Source organism: Calidris pugnax, unplaced genomic scaffold, assembly GCF_001431845.1.
Source record: "Calidris pugnax isolate Ruff unplaced genomic scaffold, ASM143184v1 scaffold11, whole genome shotgun sequence".
Taxonomy (NCBI): domain Eukaryota; kingdom Metazoa; phylum Chordata; class Aves; order Charadriiformes; family Scolopacidae; genus Calidris; species Calidris pugnax.
Window position 1 is genome coordinate 7,219,891 of NW_015090803.1, and position 21,412 is coordinate 7,241,302.

General features: G+C 38.7%; 1 protein-coding gene across 1 annotated transcript in view; it reads right to left on the reverse strand.

The window, feature by feature from the left end:
* The window catches only part of KCNH8 (potassium channel, voltage gated eag related subfamily H, member 8), a 176,046-nt gene extending 155,320 nt beyond the window's left edge, over positions 1-20,726 (reverse strand). The window contains exon 1 of the mRNA XM_014937670.1: positions 20,651-20,726. Within this exon, the coding sequence (XP_014793156.1) occupies positions 20,651-20,726 (76 nt within the window). The remainder of the gene's footprint in view (positions 1-20,650) is intronic.
* Positions 20,727-21,412: the final 686 nt, after the last annotated feature.

The window sequence follows — 21,412 nt, forward strand, 5'->3', positions numbered from 1 at the left end:
AAATTTTTGTTGCATATGTTTATCAATGTTTCAAAAGGTTACCTCACGAGTTGTGCATGCTCATTCATGTCACAGCTATGCATTATTCATGAAATGTCTGTATAATGATAGATTATTTATACTCTGATATTTATGGCACATTCTGATCTGAAAGTCTGTACGGACTTGCCCAAGAAACAGCAGAAATAGCAACACTTAACACAAAAGCCTATTATTAAAAATAAATGGCAAACAAGGCTTATAGTATTAAGTGTTTAAAAAAATAAATAGGTATTTTCTCCTACTGCCTTGCAAATAGAAATCTTACTTTAAGGTTACGATTCAGGGTTTAATATGTGTTTTTCTGCTTGCACATGGGCATACAAGTTATTGAAATATTTCTGTCTGAAGAATAAGCTCTTGCTTATTGCTGTTGCTGCAATGTCCTCTGGATACTTATGCTACCTCACAGGGTTTAAAGGTTAAGATTTAAATAAATGTGAACTTCCAAAATTTAACCTCATTAAATAATTATTTCCTTTACAATTCAAAAGATGTTTTTCTTGGTGAGATTACATAAAAGCTTATTTTTATGTGTTTTAAAGACCTTTTTGTGAAATCTTAAAGAATGTGTTAAGGCAAAATCTCCCAGTGCCACCATTCACATGATTTATACTCAAACACTTAAAGAGTGGACTTGGAAAATCTCATACACCTCAAAAGAAGGGCAGAGCCTAAGCCCCAGCCCATGAGAAGCTGGGAGTCAGCAGGGTTGAGTATGCTTCTTTATCAACAGATAACCTATTTAGTTATTCCTAAGAAAGAAGAGTGGATGTGGAAACTGAACAGCAGTTGGACTGACAGCCAGCTGTGCAGGTGGAAAGCATGTGGGTCACAGAAGGTGGGATTTGTGATACTGTTCTTCACTGGCCATATACACACCCAGCCTCTGTGCAAAAGTAACAAAGGAATCATACTACGCTGAACAGTATGAAAAAGATATAAGAAAAAGAAAATACTTTCAGAAGTCAAGGAAAGGAAGAAAAAGGAAAATTAGTATTCCAGGGACAGGCCTTCTAAGAGGTTCATCATAGTAGGATTTCTCTACACTGAGTTTCTGAAAGAGTAGCACGTATGCATTTTCAGCTTAAGCCTTAACTGTCTTTAGAAAATAAAAGGCTCTGGCCTTCCATCTATTTATTTCAATGATCTGTCCCATCTATCCATCACACTGACTCTTACAAAGGGAGCGTGGAGCATTCACACAAAGATTGTAGCCTGCTATATGAGGTAGAAAGAAAGAAGACAAGTCCTGCAGCTAGAAGTAGCCAGAAGAAAAAAAGGAAACAAGACTTTTTTCTTTTTGTGATGTTTTGAAAAACTACCTGGAATTCAGAAAGAATGGATAAATCCAATTGGGAAAATTGTACAAGCAGACAATAAAGGAGGATTTGAGGCACAAAATGGTAAGAAGTAACAGTAACACCACAGATAAAATTTAGAAAGAATGTGGAAATAAACCCTTTTCTACAGCCTCATCCTGTTTCAACTACTTTGGCAATGATACCTGCAGAATACGTAGCTACGGTAGAAACCGTAAAAACACAAACTCAAAACAAAACTGAAATCATAACTGAGAACCCCAAAATTTCTGTTTAGTTGTAGTTACATAAGCAATATTATATCTTCATTATTGCTCTGTGGATGACATATAGCAATAACTGTAATGGCACAGCTTCACAGTAAATTCTGTTTCAGAACTTGCTGCAACTTAGCACAACCCTATTGCTCTCCTAAATAGGGATGGGGCGTATTGACAATTTTCTCATATTATGCTGGTAATATTGGCCACTCACTTCAAGAGAGAGCTAGGAAAGCTTAGGTTGAACCAGGCTATAAAGGGAATTATTTATTTTTTTTAATTTTTGACAACTTAATTGATATTTGTTTGAAAAATATCCGTTCACAGCAGCAACTTTTCTATATAAATTATAGCAGCTCTAGTAGATTTAGGAAAGAAATAATTTCTTAGTAATAGGAATAATAGCTCAAGTTTTGCAGGGCATTGTACATCTTCACAATGTTTTACAAGCATCGAATAGTTTTCTGAGTCCTCTTACAAGTATATGATGTCTCATTTCAAGTATTAAAGAAAACCAAATTAGGAAATTTTTGTTAATTACTCAACTTTATAACAATAACTGCTCCAAGAGCCAGAATGAAGATACAACTTAGCTGAAGCAGAACTACTAGATATCTGATTTTCCCTCCAATTAGTCTTCTTATCCCACCCAGGCTTCTTACCCGGGAAGGATTTCGGCATTTGCCGTATTTGTCTGCAATGCATGTTCCATGGACTTACTTCTGAAGAAGCAGATGGATAGCAGGACCATGGGGCATCCAGAAATCATGGACAAAATCTTTACTGATGGATAGATGATTAGTGCAACATTTGGATTACCACCTTCAGAAAACATGCAGTCTCCTGTGCATATTACTCTGGTCTCACTGGACCTAACTTGACATGCTGCTACACATCATCACACTCAGTCATGCTGATGCTTCCTGCCATTCAAGGCCTGGTGAGCACCTGCTGTACCAGGTCTCCATGCCCACTCCACCTCCCTTACAGGCCGTATGGACATGGCAGGTGACCTTGGTTGGTGCAACACATTCAGGGCACGTGAAACACCCTACAGACAGTGCTCACACAAAGATTTTGTCTGAATTAAAGGATGTGTAGGAGTCCCATTCAGACAACACCTCAGTCTTTAATGCAAACTCATTAACAGACACGATATAAACTAATTTGAATTAAAGTAATAATAACATTATAAAACAGACATCAACTTCCTATGAACCCACTGACTATGTATTTTCACAATAAAAAATGAAACGCCTGTGCAGCTGCAAGCCATAGCAAAAGAGACGAGGATGACATTCCCATGGAAAATATTCTAGCCAGGAAAGGTCTTATGTGGGGAGCTACATTTTAAGCTCTTACCTTTTCGAAGGCTGGGCTTGCAAGTTCCTGAGGAACAGTGATGGAGAGTGTGCAGTGACAAACAGGTGGTATTTCAAACCTGACAGGGCTTACCCTGAAATTTGCATATGCTTTGGTGGGTGCTCAGTACTCCTGTTTTTCTGGGAAAAGAGGTTTCTTTCCTGATTAATACTATGTGAATCATTGTTACAGGACTGCCCTGTTCCACTGTAATCTCCCAACGGCCTGCAGGATTACAAACTAACATGAGGTAAATGGTAAACAACAACCCAATCGCTCCTGACCCACTTACGTTTCCTTGTAACCTACGGTGTGCAGCTTCCTGTGTTCATCTCTCTCTACATCTATTTATCTCCGCATTGAAACACAAGGGTAATACTGAGGTTTTAATTTTCAATTCAGCTTCATTAAGAACTGAATCAAGTTCAGACCTAGCGTAAAATCAGTGCAACCCTATGAAATACTCTCCCCAGTTTTAATTTGGTCAACAGCTTTCAGTACATTTCCTTTGCAAATGTAAGCTTCAGGTGATGACAAATCTAACCAGTAGTTTAAGTTCAAATGGCAGTACTAACATGGTTTGTCTGAAACAGCATGTTATCCTTGAACTGTTTTCAGATGTTATCACCACAGCAGTTAGAACTTGCTGTAACATTTGTATATAAATAGATGGACAGATTATTTTTATAAACATAAATCAATATTCTTCAATGACTTAACTTCAGAACTACCCATCTGTATGGCCATTTAGTCACAGGGAGAAAAGAACACTTATACTTCCTTTGTTCCCCTTCAAATGTCAGGAATTTATTCCTTACTTCCCTTCACTAATGATTGGAGAGACAGACACTTTTCAGCAGGTGAAAACAGCATCTAAAGCTGCCTGTCCCTTTCCTGTGCAACTACCCACCTGTATGGCCATTTACTCACAGGGAGAAAAGAACACTTACACTTTCTTTGTTCCCCTTCAAATTTCAGGAATTTATTCCTTACTTCCCTTCTCTAATGACTGGAGAGACTGACACTTTTCGGCAGGTGAAAAAGCATCTAAAGCTGCCTGTCCCTTTCCTGTGCCCTGCAATCCATTTAGGAAGTGCATTCATAATCAAGACACTGAAACATTTGATTCTCCAGAATTTTAACTAAAAATTGACTTGACTCTTTAGACTCATCTGAAAATTACAGTTGAATATTCACAAGAATGAAGCCACTGATAAAAAATAATGCACTACAAGTGATAAATTGCATGCTGATTCATCAGAAATGGATAATTATCTATAAACTAATTTTGTACCTCTGTTTTGAGGATTGTCAGGAGGGCTTGTTCTTTATTACTCAATTTCCACATGTGTAAGTATAAATACAGGCCAGGACAATCAAACTCTTCTAATTTTACTTCCTATTAATAAATCTCAGATGCCCTGCAATCCATTTAGGAAGTGCATTCATAATCAAGACACTGAAACATTTGATTCTCCAGAATTTTAACTAAAAATTGACTTGACTCTTTAGACTCATCTGAAAATTACAGTTGAATATTCACAAGAATGAAGCCACTGATAAAAAATAATGCACTACAAGTGATAAATTGCATGCTGATTCATCAGAAATGGATAATTATCTATAAACTAATTTTGTACCTCTGTTTTGAGGATTGTCAGGAGGGCTTGTTCTTTATTACTCAATTTCCACATGTGTAAGTATAAATACAGGCCAGGACAATCAAACTCTTCTAATTTTACTTCCTATTAATAAATCTCAGACATTCTACAATTGTTGATTCTGAAGGAAAAATTGGAACCCATATACTTGTAACATTATCAAGTATTTTTGTGATGCTGATTTATATGTTCTAAATGCGTGATATAACTACTTTATACTATAGCTTTTCCTAACAGCAGATAAAACTATTTAAAAATACTTAATGGTAATATTCCACTTTATGTGGAAACTTTGATAGGGTTTTTAATATTGCACAGAAAACAGAGACTGTAGTAAGTACATGATATTCTGCCACTGCACGCCAGATAGTGTTGATATTTTAGGAAGAAATGTTTTTCATTGGAATAACTCACTAAAGACTGCATGATTGATTAGAAGTATTACAATGTGCAATTCATTGGTCATTAAATTAGCAGTTATTTTAGTATTTAACAAAAATATAAACAAGAACCAGGCTATGATCCCCATGACTAAACCAGTTAAATTCATACTGTTATGCAAAAAGAAAACTCTATTCAACAATACTAAAGGCATTAAATAACTGAATATATGGCCCAATCATGGTTTAATTACCAGAAAAAACATTATGTGCATATTAAGACTACTACCTGTGTCACGTATACTTAAAAAAGCCCTCCTCATACCCAGATGGATTAAATTTATGGATACAAATTTAGCTCCTTCCTCAAGTTTCACAGCTATCCTCATCTGCTTCATTTTGTGTGCTAATATATGAAACTGTGTAGAGATGAATGTTGCTAGATAACTGTTTTAAGTGTCATCTATTTCTAAACTGTTTCATTTAGCTGAAACTGTGTAGAAATGAATGTTGCTAGATAACTGCTTTAAGTGTCATCTATTTCTAAACTGTTTCAACCAAATATATTATTCCAGTTAACTTAGGCAGTATTTTCTATTGAGGACATTAACTCCAGTTCCATCTGCTTCAGGCAGATGCATGGAAAAAAGCGCAAGACAAAACGCAAAGCAGCCTTGCTTTTGACCACTCTATTTCACCTTCTGCATCAGTCCTCTTAAGAGAGAGGCACATAATTCTAAAGTTGTTACATGAGATCCTTCCACAGAAACAGAAAAAAAGGTAGGGGAACCAGTTACATTTGAGAGCTATTTCCAGATGTGTGAGATTTCAGAGGTGCTATTAAGAGAATCTCATCATAAGTTTTATGCAGTTAAGAAGGGTAGTTATACAGTCTGCTTTAGACCTCCAATTAAAGTGCATCCAGGAAGCATTAAAGATCAGAAATGCAAGATTCCCTCTGCAGTCAAAAGAGAGAAAAGCAATTTCCCCTGCCCCATTCTGTAAGTAACTTGAAACAGTTAAGGAGAAAAAAAAACCCAGTGCCAAATTCACCATAACGTTCAGAGCTTCTTTCATCAGGGAAGTGAATCAAGTGAATCACTCAAAGCCCACTGCCAAATATCCAATTGGCACAAAGCCCACCTTCAGCCCTTCTGCTCACGCTTCTGAGAGGAGCACTGACTGTGAAATTTGTTAGCTAAAAGGGAGGAAGGCAGTTCTAAGAAAAGGCTTGTATCTAAAACAGCAAGAAGGACAACTAGCAACTAGACAACTAGATGTTACACATCTTCTCAGCATTTCAACTGATTCATTTCTTCACTCAAAGCAACAGATTCAGAATTACTGTATCAAGCATTTTTTAGGATATTGAAACACACTGGAACTCAGAAAGCATTAGTCAGTTAAGTGTCTATTTCAGAGTGTTATAAACACTCTGAAATAGGAGGTGCTTAAGCCCCTGTGGATTGCCCATGCTTGCTCCATCTCTCAAGAAAGTTTTTATCTGTTGCTGCTTTTTGCAATAAAGCAAACAGAGCATAAATTTATGTGTTTCCCATGCACGTCTGATTCGCCCCATCTTCTCCCTTTTCAACACTAAACCCCTTCCTGTTTTCGGCAATAGTTATCAGGAGAGAAGAGGTTTGAAGGGTGCTGAGATGCTATAAACTTCATAAAACAGCCAGAAGAGTAATTATTCATGCCCTGTTTTCACAAAGCTTGACACTATTGGATTTCAGAAAATTCATATAGAAGCTCAACCGCAAGAGGAAACAAGGCTTCATTGGTTCTTTGGTACACAAATTCATTTGTTCCCCCTTTTACATATTTGCAAGAGCTGAAGAGATATTTTTTTTCTGATACTTTAAAAAATTTTAAATGCTAGATTTTCAGCACTTTTAAAAAATAAACAAAAAAAATTAAAAAAAAAAGATTATATAAAGAAACTTCTTAGATGGTCCTTTGATTTAATACCACAATCACTGCTTATAAGAAGTGACCAGTTCAGGGCTGGGGTCTAAAGGCTCACATTTTTCATCACTGAGTCTATATTCCAGTTATGGAGAAGAACTTGGGCTAGTGCTGTAGTTCCCATGAGACTCCCATGAAATCTGTGTATTATTCACAGAAATAAGAAGTCTCAGCACTTAAGCAGTTAGCCTGGTGAATAAGTAAGCAGCTGAACCTCCCCACACTTCAAGGACAGCTCACTCATATTTCACAAAAGGAATTTTCCAACTGGTCTGTGCTCAGCCAAGAACTGTCTTGGGAGAAAGGCAGGCTGGGCTGCTGTGCCAAGCCTGAGTGAAAGGAACCATAAAAGATACTACCTTAAAGGAATAAGTGCATATGGTTAAAGGGCCAGGAGGTTCTGGCCTTGATGATTCAGAAAACAGGAAGACACACCATAACACCTTAGAGTAGTCATAGAAGTTTTTTGGTTTTTTTCAGCAGACTCAAAACAAATTCAGCTGTGCCTCAGAAAATTGAGTGAATACCAGTAAAATCCACTGTTGACTCCTCATGTGCTCCTGATGCTTCAGAAAGCATGATAGAACACAACAGAGCAATCAGAGCAACCCTGAAGCTATGAAACAAACATGTCAATGGGATAAAATACAGAAATTAATTATTGCCACATTTTTATTGATGTTAAGCTTGTTTGGGTTCTTTTCTTCTCATTCTGGGTTTTCTTTTCTTTTTAAGCCTCTATATCATTTTATTTTTACTTTTGGACTGAAAGCTGCATTATTAGAAGAATGTTTTGGAAAGTGGAAAGTACTTTTTCATAGGAATATTTTTTCTCCTGGATATTTAAAACAACATTTATATGAAAAGTTTTTGTCTTGCTGACTGAGCATTAATGTTAGTGAAAGATATGCGTTGCAAGTAAAGATAGAATTCCTCTTTATAGACATGCTGTTTCATCCTACTGTAGGTTGTAACAAATCCCTTGTTGTGAAAAATTCTCTTAATTTCTTCAAAGTCTGTGATTGAGAACATTCCAAGATTATAAAGAGAGAGATATTTTCTGTTTCTAATGCAGGATGAGTTTCTGTGACCTAGACTATCCACTTCTATGCTTTGTTCCTTCAGGTTTGTCACCAGCATAGTTTAAGCTAAGTTTTACATTTTCTGCTAGACTGGTCTTGTTAGGATATCTTTTTATGAGATTAATTTTGGAAATACAGGGTAAGGACGGAAACACTCTTCTCAGGTTCAATAACCCAATCACATAACATAACTATCCTACACAAAGAATTAAGGATGTAAAATACATCCCTTTCGTGGCAAGAATGGGATAGATATGGTGCAAGGGTGGCTTTTGGTTGTGGAAGTCTCACAACTGTAGTAACTCATAAAGGGTAGTAGTTTGCACTTGTGGAAATAAGATACATCCCTCATTCTTCTAGCTTCTCTAGATCTTTGTTACAATTATCACATCCCCTCCTGCTACCCTTGAGCAACTGAACTACTTAGACGCTACTACAGATCCTGAAACTATTTTAGTCATCATGACCTCTCCTGAGTAAAAAAAAAATACACAAGGCTTCTGAAAATTTCTTCATAAGCTTAGAACCTGATAAAATTGCAGAATTGATCCAAAATTTTGGATAATTGAAAACTGAAGATAAATATTTTGGTTCAAAACCACAGGAGCTTTTATGGTTTTGTTTTCCATAGTAACACCATATGCTTATTATAAATACAAGTATAAATTCATTCAGGAAACACTGGGAATTTAACAATAAACAAACACATCGCTTAGTATGGAGTAGCAGTACTGGCAGAAAAAAATAGAATTTTTATGGACATAATTTGTTTTATTTCTTGGGATTATTTTGCCTTCTTGTTAATACAGAGAACAGCTCTTGGCTCTTGTCCCATGATCCCAGCATGCAGGCCTGAATATCACACAGAACCTCACTTCAGAGCCTTGCCTGTCAGGTGCCCACATTGTGTATGTAGCTGCCAGCCCCGATATTTGATCTGCTAATCACATACTAATCCAGCACATGGGTCCCAGGAACAAGTGAGGCATTGGTGTTTCCCTGCAGCAGAACAGCATGTCATGCAGTTGGACTGAGTCTGGCTGGAGAACACTTCCCATTTTGCATCCTCAGCCTGAGAAATATTCCATGTCATGTGACCCAGGGTGACATTGTCTCATGTACCAGAGAAGATACTGGGGAGGCTTGTCAAACAGCAAAGATTCAGGGTTTGTTTGGGTTTTTTTTCCCCCACAGTCAAGCTATCAGAACACTCGCTGCAGTGCTTTACTGCCATAAACTTTGCTTGCCAAGCCTGAAAATCTATCAGGAAGCACCTGCTTTCAAGAGCAAACTATTCTGCTATTATATTTAGTTTATTGTGCCATTCACAATTTCTCACTGGAAGCCACCAGTTAACCATGATAGATGAACATCAAAACATTCAAGTGCTATGCAAACTGCTACAATACTCTGAGCATTAAAACAGATCAAATAAAATCACTGTGCTCTGCATGGCAATATGTTGAAGTTTAATAGCTAGAAAAAGAGCAACTCTCAAACTAAGAAACACTATTACAAAGATTCTCATTAACTTCACTTCTGAAAAATATTTTCATTAGAATAATTACTATGTATATTTTAATTAAACATGAGCAATCAATTTTATGGACTTCTGAGCATAAAAAGGTTAGGAGACAATACTTCAATGCTAGAAATATAAAACCCTCTTTCTCTCTTTTCATTTTCACTCATCTTAGAAAGTCATACCAACATAGAACAGAATACATAAAGGTGGAAGAAAATGTCTCACAACCTTTAATTGTACCCCTGGAAGTATTTTTTTCAATGGCGGTTCATATAAAATGACATATCAACCACATCAAGCTGGGGAAAAAACCTACTGTAACTTCCCCAATTAATTCTAACCTCTTAGCTTTACTTGTAATTATTTCACTCATCTCCCAAAACTCAGCTTATTAAGATCTATCCATCACAGCGAGGGTCATGCAGTATTTCTGTTGTTTGGCTTTCTGGCCTTTGTCTTTCTTCCTTTCTGTGGGAAGACCCTGCCTACAAAGAATTCATAAAAGGGAAATGTGTTTTAAAAAGCAGAATAAGGGTAAAGGGTGAATGAATGACAATAGTTCCAGATTATTTATTTATTTAGGTGACTAATAACTCCCTGAACTTGATCTCCTGCTTTTCTACAAGAGACACTCCTTGTGTTATTCACCTCTCACTCTTGAGACTGTCAATTGAACAAGTTACCTACACTTTGTCCCTTACTTAGTGGTGCACATAGCAGCTGTTTTTCTTTTTCCCCCCTGACTGTTGTCTGCATTGGAAGAAATGTTTCCCTTGTCTCATGATTTCTGTGACTGATCATACCAATTTAGATAAAGTTCTTCAGTAATTTCTTATATTTCAGGTGAGATTGGTACCATATGATATTATAATTATTTATGTTTAAAAACCACACCCTCAAAAGAGACAGAAGAAATTAGTAATGTTAAAATTATTCACCACAAGTATTCTTTCTTCTGTAATTAAAGCAGGTTGTCACCTACATATACGTTTTTCTACCTATAAACATAGCTGAAATACAATGTGTCGGAAGGTTCAGATAGATAATTGCTTTTCTGCTGGTATCAAAAGGAAGCACATGTCTGATAATAATTGTTTAGTTGGGGCAAAAGTGGGGGGAAAGGCAATTCAGATAGCTCCAACTGGAGGCAAGCAACAAAGTTCCTGTGCACTTCTCCAAGAGTTACTGCTTCCACTATCTGCTTCGGTTATTAGCACTGAGTTGCAATTGGAACCAAAACCCCAGGTCCCCATCTGGATCCTGCTCGTAGCAGTATGAAAACAGCTCCACAGCTGCCTGTTTTATTTGTGTAAGAATTATGACTAATGAGTTTAAATGTCTGCAGTAATTTCCACCTGTCCATCCTGACTCTTGCTGATCACTGTCTCTGCTGCAGGGACTGATCAGCTGTCTGGGGAAGCAGCACTGAATTGCTGCAATTCCCAGCCCCACACGTGGAGTTAAACTGGGACTGTTCACTGCAATCTGTAGCTGCTGAGCAGCTGCTTGGTCACATTTGATCCACCCTGACAGTAGGAGTGGGAAGTTCTGGGAGAGGGGCAGGAGAGACAACAAGCATGGGAACACCAGCAGACTTTCAGACAACTGTAAGCAGTTTTATGAAAAATAAGATGTGTTAGCCAGCCATCCACCACACAAAAAACCCCACCTAAAATCAGTTAAACCAAAAAAAAAAAAACCCAACCCTGGCTCTTCATTCCCTTTATAAAACTAGTCATTTATAAAAGTAGTCCTTTATAAAAAGGTAAAATAAATAAATTAAACAACTCAAAAAACCAAGTTGCCATAGCCAATTCTTACTGTGCTTTTTCATCAGGTCAGCTACTTAACTTACTTTTAGTTGTTTCCTTCCCCCATATCAACCAGCTAGAAGTCACAATATGATGAAATGAAGACTTCAATTCCTTGGTTTTAGTGGCTAAACTTTCACCAAGACAATAATGAAGATACGTTGGCCTACGACATCCAAGACTGTCAGGTGGCTTTCCACCAAGTGCTGGGTAGGGCCACAGGTTGTTCTCAGAGAAGAGAGAAGACAGCGTTTTTAATCCTCTCACAACTGTACTCATTCATGGGAACATTTCTGTAGCCATGTTCTGCTCCAAAATGAAGTTTCCCACAGTGCTACTGCCATTTAGCTCACTCCAGAGCACTACCTGCTGCTCACTCAGCCACCCCATCGGTCAATCACTGCTGCTTCGCTGCTACTCCTTCCTTTTCTCTTTCTTGGCTAAAGATTTCTTGTACATTTTACCAGTAAGACTACCGCTTCCCCTTACAGTTCATACTTGCTTATCCAGATTAATCTTTCTGCTTAGCATCAAATAGGAAGAAATGCAAAATAACACTGGCAACTTTCAACCCTTAAAAGTCGTAAGAGCTGGAACCTGGACTCCTAGCAGTCAGAAGTAATGCCTAGAGAAATAATGAATTCAGTGCTGCACACTGGAAGCTGTTTTCTCTTCAAAAGGGAACAATTACAGCTTTGTATAAAAATACCTCAAAACCACCTACATCACCCCCAAAGGTAATACATCTAAATACTGACATTTAAGTCCTTTACTGTAAGCAAGATCTCTTGCATTCTATTTTTTATGGTAAAATTAAAAAATAATGATAAATTAAGTGTCTTTATTAAAGAAAACTCAAGTTAGATTTTGCCACAGTTGTTTTGCTTTCATTTCTTCTTTTGACATAAGAAAGGTCTAACCCAGACTCAATACATGGAAGTATTTACATTTTTATTACTGATTTATTAAAAAAAAATTAATTTGTGATAACAAATTTTCTTTTTCTTCCTATTTGTTTCATCTACGAATAATTTTCTCCGTTAAAAGTTGTGTTAACTTCTTTTAACTACTCATTAAATATTGTGAATTCTAAAGGAGACAATTTCCTGATATTTCATGTTTTCTTCTTAAGAATAGAAAAATTCTTACTTCTTGAAACACAGACATGTTTTTTGCATTTCTATTTTGTTCTTGGTACTAAGAAAAAGCTTTTGTACTTTGTGCATGACTATTTAGGAATGCCTTTACTAGAAAAAATAGGAAAAGTTAAGGTACTGTTTGGAAAGGTCATTTGAAGTCCTATACCAGACTCCTCATTCCTTTACCTAAATAAGATACTGATACCATTGCAATGAACTCAGCAGGATACATCTACAGTTGCTCTAAGAAGCAGACAGACTTCAGTTGCAAAAATGTTAAAAGCTGTTGCAGGGATCTGCAAAGTTCTGTAACGCTCTAGTGAAAGTTGCACCTGAATGATTCTGTTCTCTTGAAGTCAAACCTTTTATAATCAAAGGAATAAATTTCATATTCGCTTCACTGAAAGTAGAGTTAGGCCAAAATTTTTGAATTTGTGCTTATTTTCTTTCATTTTGACCAAAAATCTTGACTATGCATGTTGCCACTTTGCCAGTGCCAAATTCTGTGGAAAAACCTGAACGGTAACTGCAGTTGGTTTATTTGTATTTCAAGTGCTCTTTCTAATTTCTCATAAAGGGACAAACTCAGCTATAGAATCAGTTACCTCCTTTATTCCACTTGAGAGGGAACGGTTTGGAAGTCTTTTAGGACAGTTCCCTCAGCTATCCTCATTACTGCTTATTTGCTTTCTTCCTTACACATAGTGAGTGTGTTCCTATCAGAGTTCACTGATCTTCATAAAGAAGCAGTGCTGCTTTAATGATAAAATACAGCAGAATTCTGAATGCTTTTTACATAATCTGATTAAAAATATTAATTGAAAATAATTAAACAGGCCATGAACTCTCAAAAATATGTTCTGCTCTAAAGTGTCTCTTGAAGACCTTCGAATCAACCTACACTTCTCTCAGGGTATTGGAAAGCCCTAGACATAGTTTTAAGCCACCACTGAAAATAGAATAAATGACTCTTGAGGAGAGATAAAAAGAAAAATCCAACCAAACAAAAAAAACCAACAACAACAAACAAACAAACAACCCTTCCTTGAAAAGGGGAAAGTAACTGTAATCATAAGATAGTGGACCACATTTCTTAAAACAAGTCCTGCAGTCTCAGCTCAACAGGGAAGAGGAGGTGTTTCTCTGTAACGCAATTGTCTTCAGCTGTCCTTGAAATGATTGACAGCCAAGCATTAAGCTTTAGGGATGCTCAGAAGATATTTAATGTCAAGTTCAGTGTTCAATATGCTAGTATTTTAAGAACAACACCTGTTCCAAAGCCTTTGAATACTATTATCAGTCCCAGAAAACAGAAGGAGCTAGAAGCACTTGGCAAGAGAAACTCCAAAAGATTACTTTTCTCACTGTTGAGGAAGTCTCTCTCCCATCTGCACTTTGAGAATGCTTTGTTTGTTTCTTTATCCCTCCCCCCTTCCTTTTTTATTTCCTTCATATTTATTTATTTATAGACTGAGTGGGCAGTAAACATTACTTTTGGAGCAGGTTGTTCCTTACATTCTCTTCTAGTCACTTTAATACAAGGTAAGGTAAGCCAGCTTGTGAAAAGGCAGAACTACAGTAGCAGTTCTCTGCAGCCTTTTCCAGGCTGCAGCTGATGCAATACATGCAACTTACTTGTCTTCCAAAAATACATTGAGAATGTATAGAACAGAGTAGTATTAACAGTAGTTAATGCCCTGTAAACCAATACCTTTCCTAATTTATTGTAATATATTCATATCTATATATTTGCTTACACTTCTACGTGTGCTTTAGGTAGGTTTTGTTGTGTTTATGTTGTTCTGCTCTGAACAATACTCTGAGCACATTTTCTTTGCATAAAAAAAGAGACTGGGAACGTGTATAACATTGTTTAATAAACAAAATAAAAATAGGATGAAATAGAAGTTGAATGTATAAATGCAATGATAACAATATGATAAATCTATTTCCAGAGGAAATCTATTTACTCACTGAAATTTTATCAGAGAAGAAAATGGTATCACGCATTTGGAGAAGAAAAAGAGAGTACATTTACAGAACATCTCTAGTGGGAATCCTGATAATCACCTAAGATTTAGAAACCCTCTAAAGAGTTTATTCTGTAATTCATTGACAAAGTATACATTCATTCTAATATATATCACTTCAAATACACAGATTTGTTTTCATCCCTGCATTGAGGTTTCTTAGGCTCACATGTAAAGCTCTACCTAGAAACAATACTGAGGATAGTACTCTTGGTATTATTCAGAAAATATATATCCCTTATTTAATGACTCTTTTTCTACTCTTAAATTTCAAATGCTTGTCTGGAATTCAAATACTGAGTTTGCTTCTGAAATAGAAGTGTGGGTTACTAATCTAATTTTACATTTATAAGCATTAACCTGGAATGTTGGACTTAAAAGTGGTACCCTTAATGAATTACCTAGCCTTCTGAATGGATGCGCTGCAAGATTTTTCACTCTAACTTCTTTCAGTCTAGCAAAAAATAAGGGAATATCACCTGACAAATCAAATACATCAGTATTTTCTCTAGCAAGAATATGGTCTCTGAATAAAACATACAATAACAGCAGTTTTTGATTATTTTAAAGAATAATCCAGTGATTGGATATTATAAATCACACCTGCACATTTTTAGAACTGAAGAATTAGTTAAGAAACATGGTCTTAAGATGCCCCTGAACACCCCCAGTTCTTTCAGGTCCAACTTCATCTCAAGTTAGAATCAGAAGTTACTGTAGCTGCTGAAAGCAAAGGTCATCCAAATAAAACAACCTTAAATTATGAGATTCTACACTGTCAACCAACACTTGCACTGAAAGAAGAGGAAAAGATTTTTCGAGTAGCTGCTTAATCTAGCTTCTCAGTTGCTTCCAGTGAAGAGCAACAGCACAACACAGATTCCAATATCTGACCCCTGGTTTATATTAAAAAAAAACACATTTTCCTTATTTAGTAACAGAGCCACAGAGAGCTGCAACACAGGCCACATTTTACAGAGAGAAGTAGAGAAAGGAAAGCGTTTGCTTTCTTTGCACTCTGAGCTGAGAACAAGCAAGATTTTTTGTGTGTTGACAGTATACTCTTGAATTGACAAATACATGATTCATTCAAAACACCACATTATTTACATATCCGAGGATGTAAGCAAAAGGCCAAAACAAGCCTGCAGAACAGAAAACCAACTATATATGTATCTTTGGAAATTTTCCTCTGGCTGACTAAATTCATCTTTAGCAGAAAGAACTAGACCACCCTCATTGCACGTCCACTCCAGAAGAAGAGTTTCACAGGCCATCAGCTTTTCAACTGACACTGCTTGGAAGCCTCTCTGATATTGATCAGTGCTTATCATAGTTTGGGTCCTTTGCCTTTCTTTGGTCACAGGCTTTTGTCTTTGGGAGGTGGACCATCTAATCAATAATGTCCTCCCCCTGGAAAACTCGGCTGTTGTTTCCCTATACCTGACACTGTTCCAACTCCTTGAGCCCATTTGGGGGTGAACTGTGGAGTAGCATCAGCAGCCAAGAAGGGCTTTGATGCCTTTGAAGTTCTTGTGATAACCATGTTCTAAGCAGCACAGACTAGTCTAGAGAGGATAGGACTTAATCTGAATGAGAGACTGAATTTGACAACAGTGTTGCAGAAAGCACTAATAGGTTGGCTCAGCCTAGCAGACCTCCCCAGTTTGAGACAAAAGCAAACGATGGAGGTGGCTGGGGAGAAATGCAAGCTATCTGCCCCTGCAATCTGGGGCAACCATTGTACAGAAAGGCTTTCAGTTCTGTACCAACTGCTGATTATTCAAAAGAGACAACCTGGCTCTACCCACGAGCAGCAGAAGCACGCTGACACCAAGTTTGAGATGCTTAACTCTGTATGTTCTCATCATGCAGCTTTTGATTGCCCCTCAGGGGTAAATAAAGCAACTGGAGAACTGCATCCACGCGATTGGCAAGGAACAACCAAACCAAAAAAAGTTATGAAAATTGCTACTTAGGTACAAAGTTGTCTTTGTTAATAGTTGAGTAAGTTTTTAATTGTAAAACAAATCTGAATCTAGAAGTTGTTCTACAAATAGGGAATTATCAAATTATCACCATTGACAGTGAGCAAGAAGGAATTAACTCAGCTTGAACTTCAGATTAGACTGATCATATCCTTGTTAATAAGGATGTGAAAGTACACACCTAATTTGGAAACTGATCATGTTTGATAGACACAAGAGATAATTATAGAACTTCAGCTGTCATTTTATAGTATAACCATAAACAAAATTGTTGTACTTTTTAAAATACAAATTAATGAGGCCATTTGCTGAACTAGTTTTAGCTTTACTCTCACAATGTTTCTGCAGATCTGTGATACTACCAGCTCTGGTGTGGATTTACCTATCTGAATAAATAAATAGTATATATAGAATATGAGGGAAGTTATATTTTTATATGTATAATATATGCCGTAAAGCAAAAGAACATAATTTTCTACCATGCAACAATTTCCAAATACTTCTCCTAAATAGGGATGATAAGCAAAAATGTACAGTTTTTTCCATTCAAAAGCTTGAAGTAAAGTAACTCAGAAGTGAAGTAACTTCAGGCATTTAGTTTCATAATATTTGGGGAGGGGGAAAGTTATAGGCTTATATTTGAAATCTTTTCACACTTGAAAATAATACTTTGTCTTGAAAATCTGAGAAAAACAAAACAAACAAAAAACCCAACCACAACCTACTAATTTACAAATGTGTATGCTTGTTTTCTGAATGAGCAATAACCACATAAACACGCTGCTAATGGAGGGGGACAAAAAGCATTGGATGACTGGAGCTTAGTTATCGGGGAGGGACGGGGACAGGGGGTAAGGGAAGCCCTTTCAGAAAGCATTGATTTAAACTATGATGTTAGGAACACAAACAGCAGTTCAGAGTTGTAAGAAGGTGAAGGTATAAGAGCACATAGACAGATACAAGAGCTCTGTCACAGAAATTCAGATGGGCAAACCCTTAATGCTATTCTTCCACATACCCAACACAGGTAACGGGAACCTCACAGGAGATCTCTGGATTGTCCTGCACAGCTAAGAGTCACCCCAAAGTTAATTCTCTTGTTTAGCATGTCTTCCCTCATTTCCTATGTAAAGAATATGTACGTGGAACGTAAATATAGCAACCTATTCTCTCTACCACGAGAATTCTGAGAACCTGAACTATTAAAGCAGTTATCACCTATGCTTTTTTGAGATATGTAATTTTTTCATCATGTCATTTATAATTGCTAATTAGACACAAATCATTGCAATAGTAAAATTAAAAGACTTATGTGAATGAATTTTTGAAAAGTTCTATGTAAAGCAAAGCATATTTTTTAATATTATCTGGAATCCCTTCTTGCACTGTTGCCCAGAATTAGAATTATCCCTCTTCTGGATTAAAGATGCATTGGTGGATTAGTCTATCACTGATGACAACATAATATATCCTTCCCTGAGGCTTAAAATGAAAGGAGGTCTGTTAACTACAGACTATGTTAAAATAACAATCAAAAAAAAAAAAGCTCTGTGACACAAAACTGTATTTTAACATTTAAATATCATCAAGTGTGAGGTCTATGTAGTTTGTGAAACATAGCTTTGGGTTCAGTGCCATGTATCAGTTCTATTTTTTTCACAGACTGTAACACCTATAAAACTAGTAAGACACGAGACTGATTCCTACGAGGATTAGCCATCACTATTACTTCTAGCTTTAACCACCTGCACAACCTGAGGAATACCACCTGAACAGTTTAAATGAAAACAAAATTCGCTTGAATATTTCTACTTGATGCCCAGATATGTATACACATTTTGAAAAATTGTACTTCATTTGAAATTTTTTTTGTCAGTTAAAGAAGTAATAATTTTATACTTAAATTTAGCTTTTTTAAAGGAAAATACTATCAAAGCAACAAGAGAGATGAGTGGATTGATATACATAACTTTTTCACATAATATTAAGTTGATTCATCGTTTTAAAACTCTAAAAGAGACATTATGTTATTCTGTAAATTTGGACATGACACCAGTTTTTCATAGAACAGTAGCATTCTCCAAAGTTTTAGTAGATGTAAGATCACATAGTTCATAAATGTCTTGCTTTGTGAACTTCTGGGAACATTTCACATGCTGATAATCATACAATGATGACTTCTAGAATAGACCTGTTTAATATTTAAAGCAAATTCTGAAATAATAACTAAAAAGAAAAATTTCACTGCCTGCAATAAAATACTATGTACTGTATTTTCTGGAGGCACTTAAATACCTAATTACATTCTTTTTCAATTACATCCCAGGAAAAAAATAGACAAATTGTTAGTATTAGAGATTTCAAAGTAAGACGCTGGGGTGTGCTGATTCTTGTTTAAGAAAAGATTGTCCAAATTAACTTCATGAAGGTTAGTAGAATTATCAGCTTGAAAAAGTAGCTACATTTGGCTATAGAATTCATCTAAGCAATAAACTTTCTACCAAACATGCCTGTTAGTGTCACTGACAACAAAGAGATTAGGATTTTTTCCAGTTTATTAAATGAAAACCTGCACGTCATTACTAATGTTTCTTGCTTAATTGGATCTTTGAAGAACAACATAGAATCCATGAAATGTTTGCGTGTACAGCTCGCAGGCTGTATGCTCCATCCTTTGAAAGGAAGCCATTGTAAAGTGGGAGGGTCCTGAGCACAAAGCAGGGAAGAACTGCTTTTCTAGCAAATGACAGTATCAACCACAAAACTCCTATAAGAGCTGCATGTTTCAATATGCAGTAAATAAAACCCGTACGCTTTACAGAAATAAGAGGGTGGAGGATGGGGGAATGAGTTCTTTAGTCAAAGGAATTTAAAGGTACATCTAAGTAGTCTTAAAGGGGACTGCTTTATAATGAAGTATCAATTACATACAGCCCCAAATCATAATTAGCTATGCATCCCCAGACTAGCAGAGCAGTTACACCACAGTTCTGTGCTTCTCTGCAATTGATCTCAGTGACTGTATCATTTTCTTGACGTTTTACAACTTATTGACTCAGTAATCACAGTTTAGTTATCTTAATCACACACTAACTGAGCCATTGAGAAAACACCAATAGATATATAATCAAGACGATATCAAACCTATTAGATTGCGACATTTTCAGTCAAGAAACAGCTGACAGCAACTCAAATCAGAGTTTGTTTTCCCTCTACTTTGGATGTCTGGACGGCTTTAAAGGGTACTAAAGGGAAGGGAGTTCTTTTCGGTCCAAATCTGCGCTCTGTCCCCTCCTTTGATTTTCTTTAATCCGCGGGAACCCCGCTACAGACGGCACCAGATACGGGCGGCTCCGAAGGCACAGCCGTAGGGGGAGCGAGCCAACTTCCCCACGGGAGCCAGCTCCGCGCCCTAAGGCAGCGCCCCGCCGGGGGAGCCGCCGTGCGGGGCCGGGGCGGCGGGAGCGCCGGGCGGCGGGGAGCGGGGCGGCCGGTCCCGCGTGGGGCCGGTCCCGGTCCCTGTCCATGGTGCTGCAGGCGGCCGCCGCCGCCAGCCCCTGCCTCCCTCCGCTAACACCCTGCAACAGCTGCTGAGCCCGATTTACAGGAACACAGCTTTTAGGGAGATTTAATAGCGGGGCTGTGAGTAATAAAGAAAAAAAAAAAAATCCCCAAAACTCCTGCCAAAGCCCCGAAGCTCGCCTTTCCCTCGCAGTCTCCCGGCTGCCAGGGGCGCCGGGCGGGAGGGGAAGCCCCAGCCCCGCGCACAACTTTCCTCCAGAGATCCCGGCTCGCCCGGGCCCCAGCCCCCCCGGAACCCCCCGGGCAGAGGGTCGGGAGGAGAGGGGAGGCAGCCCTCTCCTCACCTGCAAAGCTGTGGAGAAGCCAGGCAGGAGACCTGGAGAGGCTGGGAGCTCCCTCGCCTCCCCATCCTCATTGCTGGCTTCTGGTACCACGGAAACACCCGGCAGGCGGAGGGGAGGGAAGAGGAGTCCCCCCCCATCGTGTGCACAGTGCCCCCCCTGCACCCCCTTCCCTGGGCGCCCGGAGCCGACGCCCGCCGCCCCAGCCCAGACTCACGTGTGCCGTCAAACCGGGTGGCGATGGTGTCGAGGAAGGTGTTCTGGGGTGCCAGTAATCCCTTCATAACCGGCATTTTTCCAGCGCGGTGCGAGGTTCCCCATCAAAGTTTGCCTACGAGGGTGGTTCGGGAAGAAAGTGCAGAGGGCGCCCGGGGGAAGGAAGGGAGGAGGCGGAGGGAGGGAAGGACGGGGAGGAGGAGGAGGAGGAGGATGGGGATGCCGCCGCGCCGCCTCCGGCGCCGGGAGCCCCCCGCTCGTCAGCCCCGACACCGCAAAGCGCTCCCGCCCCCGCTGCTGATTGCCGGGCGGGGCGACCGCCCAGCTCCGCGCCCAGGTGCGGAGCCCCCCGGCCAGCAGCGCCCGCGCCCCCTCCCTTCGCCTCCCGCAGAGGGGGAGCCGGGGGGAGGCGGCGGAGAGAGGGCGAAGAGCTACCTTTATCTACCCGGGGCTGGAGCAGCAGAGGACCCAGCGGCCGCCCCGGGGATGCCGGGCCCTCCTCCGCCCCCATCCCCGCCTGACCCCTCCAGCTCTGCTGGCACATAAAGTTTCTAAGGCTTGAAGCACAACAATACCTCACGGGTACCCTGTTCCCCGAGTAGCGGTACTGCGGGGTAAATCTTGGGATCTTACTTTGCTGAAAGGAGAAACACTGTGTTGACATGTACAGCAAGCGTCCCTGTAGGATGTTCACTGGAGAGCAAGGTTAGAACATGGAGAATGCTCTAGCAGGTGTGTGGTCTCGTGCGTTACTTGCATGTTG